At 37.1% G+C, this 22,762-nt stretch overlaps 1 protein-coding gene and 1 non-coding gene across 2 annotated transcripts; one reads left to right on the forward strand and one right to left on the reverse strand.

Moving 5' to 3' along the window:
• Positions 1–4,586: 4,586 nt before the first annotated feature.
• On the forward strand, positions 4,587–22,716 carry LOC106446557 (cytochrome P450 86A1-like). Its single transcript, XM_048749285.1, has 2 exons — positions 4,587–5,765; positions 22,115–22,716. Exons 1-2 carry the CDS (start codon positions 4,626–4,628, stop codon positions 22,514–22,516), a joined length of 1,542 nt encoding a protein of 513 aa, XP_048605242.1. The 5' UTR covers positions 4,587–4,625; the 3' UTR covers positions 22,517–22,716.
• Positions 12,747–12,853, reverse strand: LOC125582678. Its single transcript, XR_007320134.1, has one exon. It is a non-coding gene; the product is annotated as a small nucleolar RNA R71 (small nucleolar RNA).
• Positions 22,717–22,762: the final 46 nt, after the last annotated feature.

Below are 22,762 nucleotides of genomic sequence, written 5' to 3' on the forward strand. Positions count from 1 at the left end.
TTAACGTATTTTCTTGAAAAGCGCACACCTAAGGAAAATTAACCTGTTTTGTTGGATTTTAAAGATAAGAATTCACAAATTTAAATTATTTTTATTAAAAATATATTTTATTAATTAAATTATTAATGAAGCAATAAAATTATTTTTTATCTACACACATTTAAATGTTTTAGATAGTCGTTAAAACTAATCAGCAAAAACCTGAAATTTCCAAATTAACTACAGAATATTCTTAATTAAATATTTTGAGTTAACACAGGATTTTGGCTAAGGCATTTCTACGACTTGATGGTCAGACAACCATTTAAAGCATTAAGATTAAGAAAATTTTCACCTGAAATTATAAATGGTCAAACGTTTTGCATCGTACCTTTCAAATCCATTCGTTGATGTCTCTTCCAAATCAGCATCAGCTTTGATGCTTCTTCAAAATCAGCTTTGTTTTTTTACTACATTTCTGCAGCAAATTAAAATAAATTTCAAAACTGAACAACACAAAAATATTTATGCTGTATTTTATACTCTGATTTTGCAGAATAAGTTCTATATGAACTCCAAAATTACTGTATCAGTATCAGTTTCTTTCCTCCAAAATTTAAAACTCACCACCATATAAAAAAAACTTTTAAGTAAATCCAGACAATGAACGATAAAATTTTTGAACTGATACCAAAAAAAAAAAAGATACCAAGAAACCTATCAAGCTCAAATTGAATACTTATGAGAGATAAAGGATCACTTGTTTTGCTTCGTTGAGCAACTGAAGATTGTAAAAGAGATGTTTTGACGTTCAAAAAAAGAAGAAAAGATGTTTTAACTTTTGATGAAGCTCGTAAATAAATTTGTTGATGATTGGATTTATTCTATATGAAAGAGGTGGAGAACGTGGTTTCACAGGAAGTGAGAAAGATGAATATTGTGTGTTTACGAATCAAAAACAATTTAGAGAAAAACTGTATTAATGATGCATTTATTTTTTTCTAGCTAATTTTGAAGCACAAGCCATGACAAAAATCCGTTGGTTATATGACTTATGGTTTAGTATATAAAGGATATTGACCATGACAACTTTGTTTGGGTCTTTCTATGTTGTTGAACCAAAAACGTTTGCTGATGGTTTGGACTTTGGACAGTGTTTGGACATTGTGGGCTTGTTTGTCATAAGCTTCAAATTTCCGAATCCAACTTTCCGTATTTTCTGACTACAACCTCCAAAAATTATTAACTTTTAACCAATTCTCAAAAAAATTCCAAAGTGCACAACTATTTATTCATAAAGGTTGCTATATTTTTTTTTTTGTAAAAAAAAAGTTAAACCCGGGTCTATTAAAGACACAGACTTAACTCCCGGATGGAGGTACAGCCCACGGATAGACCCTCTCCTGGACATTCAAATGAGCCGAAAGCAATAGCCCATATCCGTGTGGCCAGCGGGGTTTGAACCAGGGTTCGCCGTATTGGGTTTATTCCCTCAAGCGCCACTGGACTACCACCACTGGTTCGGTTGCTATATTCTTATATATTGAGAAACTGGGATAAACAAGTATATATATAAAAAAAAACAATTGTTAACAAGAAAGTTTGTGTGATATTATATCGGAAGTTTAATTTTGAAGTACATTGAGGATTGGTGATCTGAAATTTTGACTGAAAATATTTCTCAGAGCTAAGCTCATTTTAAGCAAAATATTTCAAATGTGGATTGACTATATCACCCAACAAAACCAAAGGTATCAAAAAGCAAAGCACGCATATAAAATCAACGGGAAAATCGTATAAAAAACCTTCAAAGTGGCAGCCACTTACACTTTAAACTTTGAGAGTATTTCACAAGCACTTTAAACCTTTAAAGTGACATTTTTATCAAAAGAAACCTCCAACCTGGCTTACTTATACTTCAAGTCAAAACGATAACCGGTACTATTCAAAATCGATGACGTGTCGATTTTCGTTTTTTTATTTTTAAAAAAAATTATTTTATCAATAAGTATTAAACTAAAAAAAAATATAAAAATTCATAAAAAAAGTTAAAACAAATCATAAAAATCACTAAAAAATCACAAAAAATCCAAATATTCACCAATTTTTTTTTTAAAATTATTTTATTAATAAAATAAATATAAAGATTCATAAAAATTCATAAAAATTCATAAAAAAGCAAAACCAATCATAAAAAGTCAATAAAATTCACAACATTCAAAATATTCACAAAAAGTATTTTAAATTATTTTATTGATAAAATAAATATAAAAATAATCATAAAATTTTACAAAAATAAAAGATTCACAACAATATTTATATTATTTTATTAATAAAATAAGTATAAAATAAATAAAGTATAAAAATCCATAAAAAATTCAAAACAAATCATAAAAATCACAAAAAAATAACAAAAAATAAAATATTCCCCCAAAAAATTAAATTATTTTATTAATAAAATAAATATAAAAATACAAAAAAATCATAAAAAAATTCAAAACAGATCATAAAAAGTCAATAAAATTCAAAAAAATTCATAAAGAATATTTTAAATTATTTTATTAATAAAATAAATATAAAAATACATAAAATACAAAAATTCATAAGAACTTTAAAACAAATCATTCACGAGAATCATTTGAAGATAATGAATTATTCTAATCTGAATTAGAGTAATCATAACCTAGACACTGACTGCTATTTTGGATTTTTTTTTAATCTGTTATGTTCTATGTGTGTGTTGGTTGGATTTGGAAAAGTTCAGGATTGTTAAAGGGAAGAATGTATATTAATGATAGCTTGAGGGTAGCCAGTTTATAGCACTCAATGCACGTTATTCCTTAGTCACTTTTATAAAACCACATATAATTTTATTCTTGATTTTTGTGAAATTTTTTTTATTTGTTTCGATTTTTTTAATGATTTTTATATTTTATGTATTTGTACTTAAATATTGTTGTGAATCTTTTATTTTTTTTAATTTTATGATTAATTTTATATTTTTTTTAAAATAATTTAAAATATTTTTGATAATTTTTGAATTTTTGTGAATTTTATTGACTTTTTATGATTTGTTTTGATTTTTTTATGATTTTTTAATGAATTTTTTATATTTTTTATATTTATTTTATTAATAAAAAAATTTTAAAAAGTTTTGGTAAATATTTTGATTTTTTTGTGAATTTTTAGTGATTTTAATGATTTTTTTTTTTGAATTTTTTTAATGAATTTTTATATTTTTATATTTTTATATTTATTTTATTAACAAAATAATTTAAAAAAAATTCAAAAAACAAGAATACCGACACATCATCGATTTTGAACAGTAACAATTAACGTTTTGACTTGATGAACAAGTAAGCCATGTTGGAAGTTTATTTTGATAAAAGTATCATTTTGAAAGTTTAAACTGCTTATGGAATACTTTCAGGGTTTAAAGTGTTAGTGACTGACAACTTGAAGGTTTTTTTATGCGATTTTCCTAAAATCAACTGATCGAATTGCTTGTTAGTTGTTAGTTGTTAGTTGTTACTTGTTACACACACATATAATTAATTTAATTCTAATGAAAATAATTAGTTACTTTTGCTATATTAAGTAAGCGAATATTTAATATCAGTTTACTTTTTCATATGTGTATCAGTGTATGATACTGTTTATAAGCGAATATTTAATATCAGGTAAAGTTATTCCCTAAATAATTTGATTTTTTGGGACGAAAAGTTCTTACCAATTTACTGAACACAAAATACATAAAGGCCAATGAAATATGAAACATATAGACTATAGTAAGTTTGTAACGTCCGAATTCAACCAGATATGATACCATTTTTTGATATTTCCGTTGCGTTTTCTTAGAATTTTTTTTTCATATTACATGTTTTACTATTTTATTTTTGTACATTTATTTAATTTACTTAATATCTCAGAACCTTCGGAGTTCGGAAATGTGTGTGAAGTGTTCAACCTTCAGCATTTCCCGTTTCTTAGAATGGGCTGGCTAACTGCCACTGACCAAATATTTATTCTCCAAAAACAGATCTTTTCATTCGGCTTATTTCATTTGAATAAAGTATTTTATCAATAACTAAAGTCTTGCTATTAAATTAAGAATAAAGAGATTGAAATGCTTATTTCATTTTGATTACACATTGGATAAGTTATGTGGAAGTTCTGACCTCAATAGTTGAGTTCTTTAGCAGTGTCTAACTATAATTGAGTTTTTTTTTTCCACCAAATTGAGTTTTATTTAACATAGCCACTTATGTTCACGAAATATTTAGTTTCAAGTTTTTGTAGATATACTCATTATTAGGTGCATATCGATTAATAGAGAAGTATAAAAATACAAAACTCATAGCATATATATAAAAACCTGACTAAACTGTAACTCGACAATTAATTTGTTTTCGTGTTGTATAGACATAATATTCTTATCGGACCCAAATTAAAATTTTCCCAACTACTCTCTCCTAATTGAAACAGTACCAATCATTTCTTTTTATTGCCTATTTTACAAGTGCTTCTCATTTCTACATATATATATATATATATATATATATATATATAAACACATTCATCTTCTTCACCATATATGTCTCTGATCAATATTTTCATACAACAATAACAAAAAGCCTAAACCAGAAATGGAAGCCTTAAACCCTATCTTAACCGGCTACGCAGTGGCCGCTCTATCGCTTTACGCTCTTTGGTTCTACTTCCTATCCCGGAGACTAACCGGTCCCAAAGTCTTACCTATCGTCGGAAGCCTACCGTTTCTAATCGCTAACCGTAACCGAGTCCATGACTGGATCGCTGATAACCTCCGAGCCACTGGCGGTACGTACCAAACAAGCACCATGGTGATACCTTTCGTGGCAAAGACGCAAGGGTTTTACACCGTGACGTGCCACCCAAAAAACGTCGAGCATATTCTTAAAACAAGGTTTGATAACTACCCGAAAGGTCCGATGTGGCGAGCTGCTTTCCACGATCTGTTAGGACAAGGCATCTTCAACAGCGATGGTGACACATGGCTTATGCAACGTAAGACCGCAGCGCTTGAGTTCACTACAAGGACTCTTAGACAAGCCATGGCTCGATGGGTCAACGGGACTATCAAGAACCGGTTATGGTTTATATTAGACCGGGCGGTTAAGGACAGCAAACCAGTTGATCTTCAAGATTTGTTTTTGAGGTTAACTTTTGACAACATTTGTGGTCTGACTTTTGGGAAAGACCCGGAGACATTGTCTCCGGATCTTCCAGAGAATCCATTTTCTGTCGCGTTTGACACCGCGACCGAGGCTACTCTGAAGAGGCTTCTCTATACCGGTTTCTTGTGGAGGATTCAGAAAGCTACGGGGATTGGTTCGGAGGATAAGCTCAAGAAGAGCCTTGAAATCGTTGAGACTTACATGAACGATGCAATAGACGCTCGAAAAAACTCCCCGTCCGATGACCTTTTGTCGCGTTTCTTGAAGAAACGTGACGTTAACGGTAACGTTCTTCCGACCGATGTTCTTCAGCGTATCGCGCTGAACTTTGTCCTTGCGGGTCGGGACACTTCTTCTGTGGCCTTGAGCTGGTTCTTTTGGCTCGTCATGAATAACCCTGAGGTGGAGAAGAAGATCATTGTGGAGTTATCAACGGTTCTGAAGGAGACACGTGGGAATGATCAGGGAAAGTGGACGGAGGAGGCGTTGGAGTTCGACGAGGCAGATAGGCTCGTCTACCTCAAGGCTGCTTTGGCTGAAACGCTGCGTTTATACCCTTCTGTGCCTCAGGTGAAAATAACAATTTAACTTTGTTTTTTATTATTATTTTTTAGCCAAATCTTTTTTATTGTTTCGTTCATGGAATACCATACCTAATGCATAACGCATATGGCCAGGGAGAGATATGCATAAACGCGTTAAATTAGCACAGACATACTTAATTGCTTCATAAATATTGATCTATGTCTAAATATATTTATCAGGTTTCATAAAAGTTTCCGAAAGAGATCTATATAACTAGCTAGTTGACTGATTTAGACCAAAAAAAAAAGCTAGTTGACTGATTAAATGCATAATGTTTTCTTCTAAGCTGACTATCACAGATTTTGTTTTTCCAAAATCCAAATCACTAGGTTGCTAGCAATTATCAACTGACTGTTACAAACTTACCATAACATTTAATTTAGTTTAATCTGTAAGGAAACCACCCTTTGATAGTGCTTAGCACTAGCCCAAGACCGTAATACCCGAGAACCCGAAAGAAACAAGAAAACTTCCAAGTATGAAGAATAATATGGAAGAACTCTCAAGGAGATTTAGAGAACTTTGAGTAGAACACTCTTTCTTTAAGAAAACTTTCTTATACTTTACTTGTTCAACTTCTTGTGTTATGTTACAAATGAGAGAGGAGAGAGCTATTTATAGGCTCCAAAAGTGCAAAATTTCTTACAAACTTTATCTTAATCTCTAGAACTCTCTACCATAATATCTAAATTTTTTCTACTAATACTTATCCAAAAGAGATCTCTAGAACAATTGAGGAGGTGATGATTTTTTATGATTTTTCTAGAAAGATTCTAGAACCTTAACTTAACTTTGGGTTTAGCCAAATAAGATTATTGGAACCCATAATTAAGGATAGCCCAAAATCATGTTTAACTTCAATACTCCCCTTAAACTTGATTTTGTCCACCATTCCGAGCTTCGAGCGGAGTATCTCGAACTGACCTTTTGGTAATGACTTGGTGAAGATATCAGCAATGTTGTCCTCGCTTCGAATCTCCAATGCTTCAATTGTTCCATTAAGCACCTTCTCTCTTATGAAATGATGTTCCAATTCAATGTGTTTCGTTCTTCCATGGAACACTGGATTATTGGCCAGCTTGATAGCACTTTGATTATCTCCATAGATGGTAGTCGATTTATTGATTGGCTCAAACAAGTCTTCAAAGAGTCTTCGAAGCCATGTACATTCTTGGGCTGCGAGTGTTGAAGCTTTATACTCTGCTTCGGTAGTAGACAAAGACACCGTTGCTTGTTTCTTGCTGCACCATGAAATGCTTGTGTCTCCACACAAGAATACAAAACCCGAAGTCGATTTTCGATCATCTAAATCTCCACCAAAGTCAGCATCTGTGAAACCATGAAGAGAAACCTTGGCATTATACTTGTACATCAGTCCCATGCCAAGTGTTGTCTTCAAATACTTCAATATCTTCTTTGCTGCTTCTAGATGTGGCTTCCTTGGTTCCTGCATAAACCGGCTTACAAGACCAACCGCAAAGGCAATATCTGGTCTTGTAATTATTAAGTATAAAAGACTTCCAACAAGAGAGCGATAAGGTCGAGGATTGGCTAACAAGGATCCTTCATCGCGTTTGAGCCTTATGTTAGTATCCAGTGGAGTAGAACGTACCTTTCCTTGGTGTACTCCAAACCTGTCAACAATCCTTTTTGCATAACCTTGTTGACCGATGAATATTCCATCCTTTATCCTCTCGACCTCTAGACCAAGAAAGTGATTCAGCTCGCCTAACTTCTTCATTTCAAACCTCACCGACATATCTTCTTGTAGACGGGCAATTTCAGCATCGTCATTTCCAGTAATGATCATATCATCCACGTAGAGGAGAACTACTACATGAACTCTTCCACTTCTCTTGAAAAATAGGCTTGGATCAGCACTTGATGCCATATACCCGCAAAACTGAAGAAATTGAGCAAGCTTTCCATACCAAGCTCGTGGAGCTTGTTTTAACCCGTACAAGGCCTTCTTTAGCTTGCACACATGGTTAGGATACTCTTGTGATTCAAAACCAGGTGGTTGCTCCATAAAAATTTCCTTATCAAGCTCACCATAGAGAAAAGCATTATTCACATCTAACTGCCATAATTTCCATCTAAAGCTTGCAGCTAGTGATAAGAGTGAGCGTACCGTAGTCATCTTTGCTACTGGACTGAAGGTCTCATCATAATCTTCTCCGTACTTCTGAGAGAATCCTCGAGCAACCAACCTTGCTTTTTATCTATCAATGCTCCCATCCACTTTTCGCTTTAGTCGATACACCCATTTACAAGAAACATGTTTAACATCCTTTAGTTTCGGAACCAAATCCCATGTTTCATTTTTCATGAGAGCATCAATCTCCTCCTTCATTGCGGTCACCCACTCCTCAACCCCTTTGCTTCTTCATAAGATGATGGCTCATCTTCATCCAGAGGAGCTGCAAAGTAACAAGAGTAAGTGGTGACGAACCTTTCATCTCTGAACCGAGCGAGTTTGACAATGTTTCTTTTTGGTCGTTGATTGACGACAGAACCATGATCATGCTCCTCTTCTTCATCTTGGTCATCGCTCCCCCTTTCACCTTGAGTCTCATTTTCAAAGCTTTCATTATCACTTGGAACTTGAATAATTTGTTCATTAGTCTTAGAGGAACCTGAACCATCTTGCTCATCTAAGACTTGATGTGGTCCATAGTAGGATGAAACTTCGTCAAAGACAACATCACGAGACACTATGTATTTATGTGTCTCTGGATCCATACACCTCCAGCCCTTCCATTGTTCATCGTAACCGACAAAGATACACTTCCTTGCCTTTGCTTCCAACTTTGTTCTTTGAGAGTCGAACACATGGACGTAACAGACTGATCCAAATATTCTGAGATGCTTCACCGTTGGCTTCTTCCCGTGAATCATCTCGTAAGGAGACTTCATGTTGTTTGGACTGAGTGGCATCCGGTTGATGACATAGGCTGCACATCTCATGCCTTCTGCCCATAAGGTCTTAGGCAAATTCTTGTCATGTAGCCAGCTTCTGCACGTCTCGGTTAGATGTCTAATCTTTCTTTCTGCTACTCCATTTTGTTGAGGTGTATACGGGCATGTATATTCTCTCTTAATACCATTCTTTTGGCAAAAAGAGAGGAACTCCTTTGACATGAATTCTCCTCCATTATCCGTCCTTAGAGTCTTTAGCTTCCGACCAAACTCTCCTTCCACAGTAACCTTGAATTCTTGAAATCTTTGAAATACTTCTGATTTTTCCTTCACAAAGTATACCCAAGTGTACCGTGAGAAATCATCTACGAAAAACAACATGTAGCGAAACCCGAAATAGGAGGATGTTCTTGTTGGACCCATCAAATCACTATGGACCTTCTCCAATGGACCGCTGCATCTTGAGGTTGAATGATCAAATGGAAGTCTATGTGACTTTCCATATTGACAACCTTCACAAATTTTTCCTCCATCTTGAATCTTCAATTTTGGAAGCCCATGAACCAAATCTTTATTCACCATGACCTTAAGCTTGGTCATATTTATATGGCCAAGTCTAGCATGCCAGATGGAAGCATTGTCATTCGTACTCATCTTCTCCACATAGGCATGTGAGGCCGATAAAAAATATATGTCTTTGACGCGTGCTCCAGTGTGAACAACATCCGCCTTTAATTCTTTAATATTCCTTAAGAACTTAACGTCTCTTGGGACAAATAGAACTTAGTTACCTGAGTCAACCGCATTCACCACCGAAAGAAGATTCTTCTTTACTCCAGGGACATGATACACATTCTTGAGGGTGATCGGTTCCTCATCATCTCCTTTAATGACAACATTCCCTTCCTTCTCAACTCGATGGATTGAATTATCAGCGGTAATAATGGCTTCTTTTCCGTCATGACGTTGAAGACTAGAAAATAACTTCTCATCTCCGGTAATATGATGGCTACAACCCGAGTCTACAATCCAATCATTTCTCAAGTTCTTAGTTGTGGGTGTACCTGGATGTGTAGCCTCCACCGTGAAACATTTCCCCCATTCTTCGTCTTCCGTATGACTTTTTGACTCCACCATATTTGTTTCCCTCAACTTGACTCGACAATCCCTTTTGAAATGCCCAAGCTTTCCACACCGGTAGCACTTGAATTGTTTCTTATCCATAGAAGATCTTTCACTTTCATCATTGTGTCTTGAACCTCCATCTTTGTTTTTCGCCTTGAAGCTTTGTTGTCTCCGAGCTACAAAGACGCTTCCCGAGTCATCATTAATTTTGACTCCTGACATTTGCATGGCTAATGACTCTTGCGAAGCTAGAAAATTTTCAAACTCTTCCAAGGAAGGCTGTGTAGCCCATCCTTGAACCGAAGTCACAAACGGTGTATATTCAGGCCGTAGACCTCGAATGATAGACCGCTTCAACCGTGCTTCAGAAATTGACTCCTCCGGATTTAGAATATTAATCTCAGAGCATAGGTTCTTTACCTTAATAAAAAACTCCGAGATTGAAGACTCCCCCTGCTTCGCATTCGCAAGCTCATTCTCTGATAATTGTAGCTTAGCCTCATTCTTCTTGTTGAACAATTGATCTAAAGCTTGCCAAATGGAACTAGCGGAAGTACACCTTGAGACATGCTCAAATATGCTTGAAGATATGGACCTCTTCAAAGCAAACTTCGCCTTGGCATTCTTCCGTGTCCACTTGATATCTTGTGAATTTACATGTTTTTAACTTCTTATTCTTGCATGGTTTGGTCATTTAGAGTATCATTTAGGCACATTTAGGTTGCATATCATTGCATTTGTACATATCAGGTGTTGGAGAGCACCATGGATGAGTTAGAAGACCATTGGAGGGATTTTGAGTCCAAAGAGTGAAAGATGAACACGGATGAAGGCCTTAAAGATCTCTTCTGAAGCTCAAAATTTGTGGAGACACTGGAAATTGAGTTAGCTTTACAATGGAGGTGGTTTCAAGTCGTTTGGAGCTGTATTGAGGGATTTATGATCAAAATACTACACACATATCAATATGACATTCCTAGCGGCCAGGCGTAGCGGCAAAAGATGGTCGCTACAGAAGATAGAGCTGAGGCGCCTAAGTACCGTAGCGGGAGTGTGTAGCGGGTTAGAGAGACCGCTATAGTTGAAGCGCTTTCTGTAGCGGTCTTCCGTAGCGGCATAATGAGGTCGCTATGAGTTCAAGAATGCGAAAAAATCGTCTAAGTGTCCTAGCGGCCACCCGTAGCGGGCATTTCAGGTCGCTACAGGCGTAGTGACCTCTTGTAGCGACCTTTTATGGTCACTACGGAGAAAAATATCTGTTTTTATGGGTCAACCCCAGCTCGAGTTTTAGTAATATATAACTACTTTTCAGACAATAATGGGGGATCTATCTACTTTTTTATGAAGAACACAAGAACTCTTGAGAGAGAAAGCTTGAATCTTTAGTTTCTTTTCTTCTTATTCTCTTGAATTTGCTTGTTTAATCCTTGTTTATCTTTATTCTCTGTTGTATCTACTTGAATATGCTTCAATCTATTATGAGATTAAGTGTTTTCATGGAGATTAGTGAGTAGTTTCCTTAAGAATTCATGGGTTAGGGAGATTAGAGTAACTTAGTGAAGATCTATGGTGTTATTGTATTAGATCCTTGTATGAACTTGCTTGTTGAGTATTTTTAATGCTTGTTTAGTCTTGATCACTCTAAACCTGATTTCTAAACACTTCTCATCAGACATGATTAGATGAAGTGTTTGAATCAACTCAACTAAGCTCTAGTGAGATTAGCCAAGGACACTTGATGTTAAAATTGCTAGATAGTTATTAAACTTGAACTTAAAGATTGCTTGATTGAATTAAGCCAAAGACATTTGATGTTTAATGATTTCTAAGCAAATGGACATTTACCTAGACATAGGACTTGTCTAAAATTGTGTTTAGACTTAAGAGATTACTTTGATTGAAAGCTTGTCACCTAGATTGGATCTTAGTTACTTGAAGTCAATTCCCAATACCCATGGATTCACTTGTCTAAATTGATTAAAACCTTGTTGTATTGCTCTGTTTGCTATTGCTACTTGTCACACACTCACCACTATTGAATCTGCTTAGCTTAAGAAATGACTTGTATTCTCACTGATTCACATCACTAGGACTGGTTCGACATTCACCCCACTATACTACAACATTTGCAATAGGCAGAAAAACCTATTATCAAATTGGCGCCGTTGCCAAGCCTAGTCTGATTGTGACATTGCGTTTGAGTCTTTGCTTGAGACTGAGTTTTACTTTGTTTTTAAGTTACTAATTATCTATCTTCATATATATTTGGATGACAGGTGCATGAACTTGAGAAGCAAAGGATCAACAAATCTTGCACCAAGAGTGGACAACATCAAAGCCTTAGAAAGAGAGTTGGGAAGACAGAGAAGAGAAAGAGAAAAGCAAGCCCACTTACATAGATTGGGGCTTGAGATGGAGAGAAACCCGAATCAACCGGAAGGTGTCTATGAAGTTGATGATCATAGACAAAATGTCCAAGAAGTTCCTCCTGGAGCTGCTCAAGAGGGCAATGGTCAAGGAGCTGCCAACCTTCGACCTAGACAACCACAACGCCAAGCTAGGGCCATCGGTACATATGATCAACCTAACATAAATGGGAATAGGTTGGGCATTAGGGGACCGCCAGTTGCCAACAACAATTTCGAGATCAAGTCCAGCCTCATCAACATGATTGAAAACAACAAGTACCATGGACTTGCCTTGGAAGACCCACTAGATCACCTTGACAGATTTGATAAATACTGTGGCTTGTCAAAAACAAATGGAGTTTCAGAGGATGCTTTCAAGCTCAGATTGTTTCCCTTCTCTTTGGGAGACAAGGCTCACACTTGGGAGAAAAACATCTCAAGTGATACTATCACAACTTGGGATGAATGCAAGAAGGCCTTCCTCAACAAGTTCTTCTCTGCTACAAGGACTGCAAACCTTAGAAATCAGATCTCTGGTTTTCAACAAAAAGGACTTGAAGGATTTTCAGAGGCATGGGAGAGATTCAGAACCTACTTGTCTCAATGTCCCCACCATGGCTTCAACAATGAGAGCTTGCTAAGCACTTTCTACAGAGGAGTCTTGCCTAAATTCAAAAGCCAGCTTGACACTGCAAGCAATGGAAACTACTTGGGGAGGACTGTCGAAGATGCTTTAGAACTCTTGGAGAACATGGCACAGAGTGACTCTGTCTACAATGATGAATATGATAGAAGAGACAGAGGTGGTGGAGGAGAAGATATGACCACAAAGAGAGAGCTAAAAGCACTTCAAGACAAGATTGACATGCTACTATCAGAAAAGACCAAGAAAGAGGAGTTACATATGGTTGCTGAAGTTGATGGAGTAGAATGCCAAGAAGATATGTACTATGTCAATGCTCAGGGTACATGGTACAAGAAGGAGCCTGACTATCAATACCAGAATAACTACCAACAGAAACCCTTCTACAACAACCAACAGAAGCCATTCAACAACTACCAGCCAAAACCATTCTACAACAATCAGCCTAAGCCATTCTACAACAACAACCAAGGTGGTTACCAACCAAAACAGAACTTCCCTCCTGGATTCTCACCAAAACCAAATCTACCAGCACAAGAACAAGCTGGATCATCAACAAAACCTCCACAAGAGAGTAGTACTGAAGCGATGCTAAAACAATTATTGGAGGGACAAGCAAGAAGTGAGAAACAATTAGGGTATGAGCTGAAAAATCTACACAACAAGATTGATGGGAATTACCATGATCTAAACAACAAGTTCAAAAACTTGGAGAACCAGTTTGTCTCTATGACAGCCAGCTCAAGTCGCCAACAAGGTACACTACCTGGAAAGCCTGAACAAAACCCAAAGGAGACAATGAAGGCAATCACCCTAAGGAGTGGAAGAGAGTTGCCTCCTAAAGTTCTCATTAAGGATAATGAGAAACAAGGTGGGGAGGTGGTCATCAATGTAGATGATGATGTGGTGATTGTGGATGAGAAAACTAATGAGGAAATCTTGGAGAAGATAGTTGAAGCTAAGGGCAAGAGAAAGATTGGAGAGGAGAAAGTTGAGAACAAAAATGAGGAGGCTACATCAACAAAGGAGAAATTGTTCACTCCTCCTCCCTATGAGCCAAAGCTTCCCTTTCCTGGAAGATTCAAGAAGCAACTCCTAGAGAAGTACAAAGCCTTGTTTGACAAGCAAATGAGTGAAGTTCAGCTCACCATGCCCATAATTGATGCATTTATGCTGGTTCCACAATACAGCAAGTTCTTGAAAGATGCTGTAGAACAAAAGAAGAAAGAGATGGAAGGGATGGTGATTCTTACTCATGAGTGCAGTGCCATTATTCAGAGACTGACTGTCCCAAGGAAGCTAGAAGACCCTGGTAGTTTCACCCTGCCATGCGCCATTGGACCTTTGACATTTGAGAAATGTCTATGTGATTTGGGAGCAAGTGTCAGCCTCATGCCACTATCCATTGCCAAGAAGCTTGGGTTTACACAATATAAAAAGTGCAAGATCTCTTTGGTGCTAGCTGATCGATCTGTCAAGCTCCCCATTGGCATCCTAGAAGATCTTCCTGTCAAGATAGGAAATTGTGAAGTGCCTACTGACTTTGTAGTGCTTGAGATGGATGAAGAGCCTAGAGATCCTTTGATCTTTGGAAGACCTTTCTTGGCAACTGCTGGAGCAATGGTGAATGTGAGAGATGGCACAATTGATCTCCACCTTGGAAAAGATCACATTCTCCATTTTGATATCAAGGAGATGATGAAGAAGCCCACAACTCAAGGAGAAATATTCTACATTGATGAGATGGATGCCTTGGCTGATGATTTCCTTGAGGAGTTAGCGATTGAGGACTCTCTTCAACATGCCCTGACCATTGAAAGAGAGACCCAAATGATTGAAAACAAAGAGAGTGATGAGCTAGTAAGAAGGCTAGATGTTCACCTTGAGGAGGATGGAGAAGATGAGTTCATGGAGTTGCCACAAATGACTCAACATGCTGCCTCAGCAGACATTCAAGAGAACCTCCATGAAGCTGATTGGAGTGAGCTCAAGGCACCAAAAGTGGAGCTTAAACCTCTTCCCCATGGTGTAAGGTACGCTTTCCTTGGACCTAATGAGACATATCCTGTCATTGTGAGTAGTGAGCTGACTGAGAATGAATTGTCTATGCTTTTAAATGAACTTAAAAAGTATAGAAAAGCACTAGGATACTCACTTGATGACATTAAAGGAATCTCACCATCTTTGTGCATGCATAGGATACATCTAGAGGATGAATCTAAAACTTCAATTGAACACCAAAGAAGATTAAATCCTAATTTGAAAGATGTTGTTAAAAAAGAGATAATCAAATTGTTAGATGCTGGTGTGATCTATCCTATCTCTGATAGCAATTGGGTTTCACCTGTGCATGTAGTTCCTAAAAAAGGTGGCATAACAGTTGTTAAGAACGAAAATGATGAGTTAATACCAACAAGAACAATAACTGGACATAGGATGTGCATTGACTATCGAAAACTGAATGCAGCCTCTAGAAAGGATCATTTCCCTTTACCATTCATTGATCAGATGTTAGAGAGGCTAGCTAACCATCCTTATTATTGTTTCCTTGATGGATACTCTGGATTTTTCCAAATCCCTATACACCCAAATGACCAAGAGAAAACGACATTCACTTGTCCTTATGGTACCTTTGCATATCGAAGGATGCCATTTGGACTGTGCAATGCACCAGCAACATTCCAAAGAGCAATGATGTCAATTTTCTCTGATCTTATTGAGGATGTAATGGAGGTGTTTATGGATGATTTTTCTGTATATGGTTCTTCGTTTGCTACTTGTTTGTCAAATCTTTGCAGGGTATTACAGAGATGTGAGGACACTAACCTGGTGCTCAATTGGGAGAAGTGTCACTTCATGGTCAAGGAAGGGATTGTTCTTGGACACAAAGTTTCTGAGAAAGGAATTGAAGTGGACAAAGCCAAGATAGATGTCATGGTTGGTCTAGCTCCACCAAGAACAGTGAAGGATATAAGAAGCTTTCTGGGTCATGCCGGTTTCTATAGAAGATTCATCATGGATTTCTCTAAGATAGCTAGACCATTGACCAGGCTGTTATGCAAAGAAGCTGCATTTCACTTCGATGAGGAGTGTATGGAAGCTTTCAAAAACCTGAAGAATGCACTCATCAGTGCACCCATAGTTCAACCGCCAGATTGGGATCTCCCCTTTGAGATCATGTGTGATGCAAGTGACTTTGCTGTAGGAGCAGTCCTAGGCCAGAAGAGAGACAAGAAGTCACATGTGATCTACTATGCAAGTAGAACCCTTGATGAAGCTCAAGCTAAATACTCTACAACTGAGAAGGAGCTATTGGCCATTGTCTTTGCATTTGAGAAGTTCAGAAGCTACTTGGTTGGGTCAAAGGTGACTGTCTACACTGATCATGCTGCATTGAGACACCTCTTAGCCAAGAAAGATGCAAAACCAAGACTGTTGAGGTGGATTCTGCTGCTACAAGAGTTTGATCTTGAGATCAAGGACAGGCCTGGAGTTGAGAATGGAGTAGCTGATCACCTGTCCAGGTTGAAGGTGGAGTGTGGAATCCCTATTGATGACAGACTTCCAGAAGAGCAAATGATGGCTATTCATGCAGTGGTAGCTGTTTGTGAGACAGGAAAGAAACTTGAAGAGGTGAAGGCAGCTGATGAGAAGGGTCCTTGGTATGCTGATATAGTCAACTACTTAGCTAGTGGAAAAGAGCCATTGAACCTTGAAGGTTATGCCAAGAAGAAGTTCTATAAGGATGTGAAGAGATATTATTGGGATGAGCCTTACCTCTACATACTTTGTAGAGATCAACTCTATAGAAGGGCAGTGGCTGAAGAAGAAATTGATGGGATCCTTACACATTGTCATGGATCATCCTATGGAGGCCACTTTGCTACATTTAAGACAGTTGCAAAGGTCCTACAAGCTGGATTTTGGTGGCCTCACATGTTTAAAGACACCCAAGACTTTGTCTCAAGGTGTGACTCTTGTCAAAGAAGAGGAAACATCACCAAGAGGAATGAAATGCCTCAAAACCCCATCCTAGAAGTTGAAGTGTTTGATGTCTGGGGTATTGACTTCATGGGGCCTTTTCCTTCATCTTATAGCAACAAGTACATACTGGTGGCTGTAGATTATGTCTCTAAGTGGGTTGAAGCAATTGCAAGTCCAACCAATGATGCAAAGGTGGTTCTAAAAATGTTCAAGAGCATAATCTTTCCAAGGTTTGGGATTCCAAGAGTTGTGATCAGTGATGGAGGGTCTCACTTCATCAACAAACTGTTTGCAAACCTCCTTAAGAAGAATGGTGTGAAGCACAAGGTTGCAACTCCTTACCACCCCCAAACAAGTGGTCAAGTTGAGATTTCCAACAGGGAGATCAAGTCCATTCTGGAGAAGATTGTGGGGGTTACAAGGAAAGATTGGTCCATCAAGCTTGATGATGCATTGTGGGCTTATAGGACAGCTTACAAGACACCTTTGGGAACTACACCTTTCAACCTTCTCTATGGAAAGTCTTGCCATCTACCAGTTGAGCTTGAGTACAAGGCACTATGGGCAGTCAAGTTGCTGAACTTTGACATCAAGAGTGCCAAGGAGAAGAGATTGATCCAGCTGAACGAACTTGATGAGATAAGACTTGAAGCTTTTGAAAGTTCAAAGATCTACAAAGAGAAAACAAAGGCTCTCCATGACAAACATATCCTGAAAAGAGACTTTAAAGAAGGAGATCAAGTTCTTCTCTACAACTCCAGACTGAAGTTGTTTCCAGGCAAGCTCAAGTCAAGGTGGTCTGGTCCTTTCAAGGTTAAAGAGGTTAAACCTTATGGAGCAATAGTTTTGTGGAGTTCTGATGGAAGAGAGTTCACCATCAATGGACAAAGGGCTAAGCTTTACTTGGGAACCAAATCGGAAGACCTGGGAACTTCAGTTCCACTTTCCGATCCAACCACAGTCTAACCTAAAGGAGGCAAAGTCAAGCTAGAGACTTAAAACAAGCTCACTTGGGAGGAAATCCCAAGAGTATCCTTTGTATATATGTGTGAATGTTTTTAATAAATTGTGTGAACTATCCTTGTTTGTGTGTTTGTTTGTGTGAATTGTGTGTGATTTCAGTTTGGAGGGTGCTCAGGAAAAGGAAAGGTTTCAAAAGAGGCTAGGAAAGAAACACAAGTGCTGTGGAGACATGCTCATAGCGACCCACACATGTCGCTATAACCCTTTACGGACAACCTTAGCGACGTGCATAGCGACATACTCATGTTGCTACGACGAAACGAGGAGAATGCAATATTTGGCTAAGGACCGTAGCGACATATCCATAGTGACATGCTCATCACAAGGTAACTACTCTAATCCGGTTTAAAATCTCTCCACATCTCAAGTAATTTTTATTTCACCTATCATGTAAACCACTCCAAATTCAAAGTCACACAAGAGACTGTGTGATTCGGGTGTGGTGGAGGTACTATAAAAACTATTTTGCTTGTTTTTATTTGGATGATTTGCATTTGACATATCTAGCACTTTGCATTTTGGATTTTCTTGTGATTTCTAAAAAAAAAAAAAAAAAAAAAAAAAAAATTAAAAAAAGTTGTGTGTTTTGAATTATGCATAGGGAGCCATGATTGAAATTGCCATGAAAAGAACATATCTACAAGCATCTCTTGAGCCTTGAAAACTCTTTTTGAAACATGTTGCTCATATGATATTGACATTGTTCTTGAAACCAATTACAAACTGAACTTGAGCATAATGAATTTAATCTCTCTTGCATATGGGCACTTGCATACTTGATCATGGATTTCATACACATTTGGGTTATCTTATTCCATGTATTATCCTTTGATTAACCCGAATTGCACTCCCCTACCCTTAAACCCTTGCCATTCTTTGAAACCAATATTGATTTGTTGAGTGAGGTCTCTTATTGATAGCTTGTCATGTGCAAAATCTTGAGAGTATTGGGAGCGACATATGTTTGTTCTCATCTATTGCTAGCATAAGATCCTCATTTGAACTAGCATCTAGGATGGTGAGTGAGTTTGTGTGTTTTTAAGTTGTTATATCTTGGGTTTGAGAGAAGAGAAAAAGATCAAAGAGTGTCAATAAGAAAAGAAAACCAATAGGAACCAAGAAAATAAAAGAAGAAAAACTCTTAAGTGTGTCAATTAGAATTCCCCAAAGTAAAAAAAAAAAATGAATGAAAGATCATAATGGGGAAAGAAAAAGAGTGTCAAGTTCTTAGTTGGTTGATCATAAAAAAAAAAAAAAAAAAAAAAAAAGAGAGAGTTCACTTGGTGAGAAATGTGAGTGAAGTGTATATACTTGGGTTTTGAAATATAAAAGATGGGTAGAATTTGTAATCACTTAGGAAGAAGAGTAGAATGATGTGAATGAGCTATGTATGCATGAATTGCTCCTAGTCTTAGATAAATTTTGCATAATGATCATGCTCCTTGTTCTTGAGTGATTACCACCATTAAAAAGATTGTATTTGAACCTTTCTTTTCATTCATAAAAGACCATTAATCTACCAAGCCAAGTGATTGAGATCATGTGCCCATTTGTGAGAATCCACCTTGTGTGTGTGTGTGTGAATGAATGTGAGAATTGGTTGAAGTTACTTGTTGATTGATGAGCATTGCACTTTGTATAAAGAAATAAAAAGAGTTTGATAGGCATTGAGAAGCTAGACTGATAAAAGAATGACCAATGATTGTTTGCTATGATCATTTGGAATGTTGTAGAAGAGCTAGGATGTGTGTCTTTTGGCTATGAGCTCCCTTTTTCAAACTTCTTCCTTCTTAGGACTTGAAAGTTTACTTGAGGACAAGTAAAGGACTAGTGTGGGGGAGTTGATATCTTGTGAATTTACATGTTTTTAACTTCTTATTCTTGCATGGTTTGGTCATTTAGAGTATCATTTAGGCACATTTAGGTTGCATATCATTGCATTTGTACATATCAGGTGTTGGAGAGCACCATGGATGAGTTAGAAGACCATTGGAGGGATTTTGAGTCCAAAGAGTGAAAGATGAACACGGATGAAGGCCTTAAAGATCTCTTCTGAAGCTCAAAATTTGTGGAGACACTGGAAATTGAGTTAGCTTTACAATGGAGGTGGTTTCAAGTCGTTTGGAGCTGTATTGAGGGATTTATGATCAAAATACTACACACATATCAATATGACATTCCTAGCGGCCAGGCGTAGCGGCAAAAGATGGTCGCTACAGAAGATAGAGCTGAGGCGCCTAAGTACCGTAGCGGGAGTGTGTAGCGGGTTAGAGAGACCGCTATAGTTGAAGCGCTTTCTGTAGCGGTCTTCCGTAGCGGCATAATGAGGTCGCTATGAGTTCAAGAATGCGAAAAAATCGTCTAAGTGTCCTAGCGGCCACCCGTAGCGGGCATTTCAGGTCGCTACAGGCGTAGTGACCTCTTGTAGCGACCTTTTATGGTCACTACGGAGAAAAATATCTGTTTTTATGGGTCAACCCCAGCTCGAGTTTTAGTAATATATAACTACTTTTCAGACAATAATGGGGGATCTATCTACTTTTTTATGAAGAACACAAGAACTCTTGAGAGAGAAAGCTTGAATCTTTAGTTTCTTTTCTTCTTATTCTCTTGAATTTGCTTGTTTAATCCTTGTTTATCTTTATTCTCTGTTGTATCTACTTGAATATGCTTCAATCTATTATGAGATTAAGTGTTTTCATGGAGATTAGTGAGTAGTTTCCTTAAGAATTCATGGGTTAGGGAGATTAGAGTAACTTAGTGAAGATCTATGGTGTTATTGTATTAGATCCTTGTATGAACTTGCTTGTTGAGTATTTTTAATGCTTGTTTAGTCTTGATCACTCTAAACCTGATTTCTAAACACTTCTCATCAGACATGATTAGATGAAGTGTTTGAATCAACTCAACTAAGCTCTAGTGAGATTAGCCAAGGACACTTGATGTTAAAATTGCTAGATAGTTATTAAACTTGAACTTAAAGATTGCTTGATTGAATTAAGCCAAAGACATTTGATGTTTAATGATTTCTAAGCAAATGGACATTTACCTAGACATAGGACTTGTCTAAAATTGTGTTTAGACTTAAGAGATTACTTTGATTGAAAGCTTGTCACCTAGATTGGATCTTAGTTACTTGAAGTCAATTCCCAATACCCATGGATTCACTTGTCTAAATTGATTAAAACCTTGTTGTATTGCTCTGTTTGCTATTGCTACTTGTCACACACTCACCACTATTGAATCTGCTTAGCTTAAGAAATGACTTGTATTCTCACTGATTCACATCACTAGGACTGGTTCGACATTCACCCCACTATACTACAACATTTGCAATAGGCAGAAAAACCTATTATCACCACTCCTTTGTCGCTTCCGGGGTTGCAACATTTCCCCTTGGTGGTGTTGTGTTGTTACCACCGACGACATCCCATAAGTCCTCACTCACCAGGTATGACTCCATGCATGACTTCCATAACCGGAAGTTAGATTGGTTTAGGATTTCCATTCCCAATCCACGACCCGTTGATTCCATACTTAGAGTAGACCCGAGCTCTCTTTAAAAAACCGATCTTGATGAGCATAAGATTTGCTTGGCTCTGATACCATGTAAGGAAACCACCCTTTGATAGTGCTTAGCACTAGCCCAAGACCGTAATACCCGAGAACCCGAAAGAAACAAGAAAACTTCCAAGTATGAAGAATAATATGGAAGAACTCTCAAGGGGATTTAGAGAACTTTGAGTAGAACACTCTTTCTTTAAAAAAACTTTCTTATACTTTACTTGTTCAACTTCTTGTGTTATGTTACAAATGAGAGAGGAGAGAGCTATTTATAGGCTCCAAAAGTGCAAAATTTCTTACAAACTTTATCTTAATCTCTAGAACTCTCTACCATAATATCTAGATTTTTTCTACTAATACTTATCCAAAAGAAATCTCTAGAACATTTGAGGTGGTGATGATTTTTTATGATTTTTCTAGAAAGATTCTAGAACCTTAACTTAAATAAGATTATTGGAACCCATAATTAAGGATAGCCCAAAATCATGTTTAACTTCAATATAATCTGAGTTATTGTTTACCAAAAAGAACATGGCAAAATTAACGCAAAACGGCAAAAATAATCATTTTATTTTATTTTTAGTCATTCTTGTCACTCCTCATGATTCGCAAATCGCAAATACTCAATCTGTGTAACTGTGACGTTTGATAATTTTCCAAATGACCAGGATTTCAAGTACGTCATAGACGACGACGTTTTGCCCGATGGGACTTTCGTGCCAAGAGGCTCGACTGTGACATACTCAATTTACTCTATCGGACGAATGAAAACGATTTGGGGCCAAGATTGTCTCGAGTTCCGTCCAGAGCGGTGGCTCACAGCTGAAGGTGACCGGTTCGAGACTCCTAAGGAAAGTTTTAAGTTCGTAGCATTTAACGCCGGACCAAGGACTTGCTTGGGCAAAGACTTGGCTTATCTCCAAATGAAGTCGGTTGCCTCAGCCGTTCTCCTTCGTTACCGGCTGTCTCCAGTTCCCGGTCACCGCGTCGTGCAGAAGATGTCGCTGACGCTCTTCATGAAGAACGGGCTACATGTCTACTTGCAACCTCGTGGTGAGGTGGTTGCGTGATTTATAAGTAAGAGAATTATGGTAAATATTTTGGAGGATATGTTTTGTCATTTGACATTATATTTTATAAGCAATCTATTTTACTTTCCTATATTTTCTCCAACTACAAATTATGTATTATGATATATGCATTTTTGTGACATTGGTTGTTTAAGTTTGTTCAACTCTCTCGAATAAAAGTCTGGTAGTTATACTGAGTATAACTTTAATTGAATTAATGGATTTATCTTTAGATTGACCAATTTC

The sequence above is a fragment of the Brassica napus genome, chromosome C2, assembly GCF_020379485.1.
Source record: "Brassica napus cultivar Da-Ae chromosome C2, Da-Ae, whole genome shotgun sequence".
Lineage (NCBI taxonomy): Eukaryota > Viridiplantae > Streptophyta > Magnoliopsida > Brassicales > Brassicaceae > Brassica > Brassica napus.

What these genes read in the sequence shown, in the direction of transcription:
- LOC106446557 (XM_048749285.1), top strand. Translation starts at nt 4,626, where the DNA reads ATGGAAGCCTTAAACCCTATCTTAACCGGCTACGCAGTGGCCGCTCTA. An exon ending in TATACCCTTCTGTGCCTCAG is followed by an intron (nt 5,766 to 22,114) that starts GTGAAAATAACA and finishes CCAAATGACCAG; the next exon opens with GATTTCAAGTACGTCATAGA.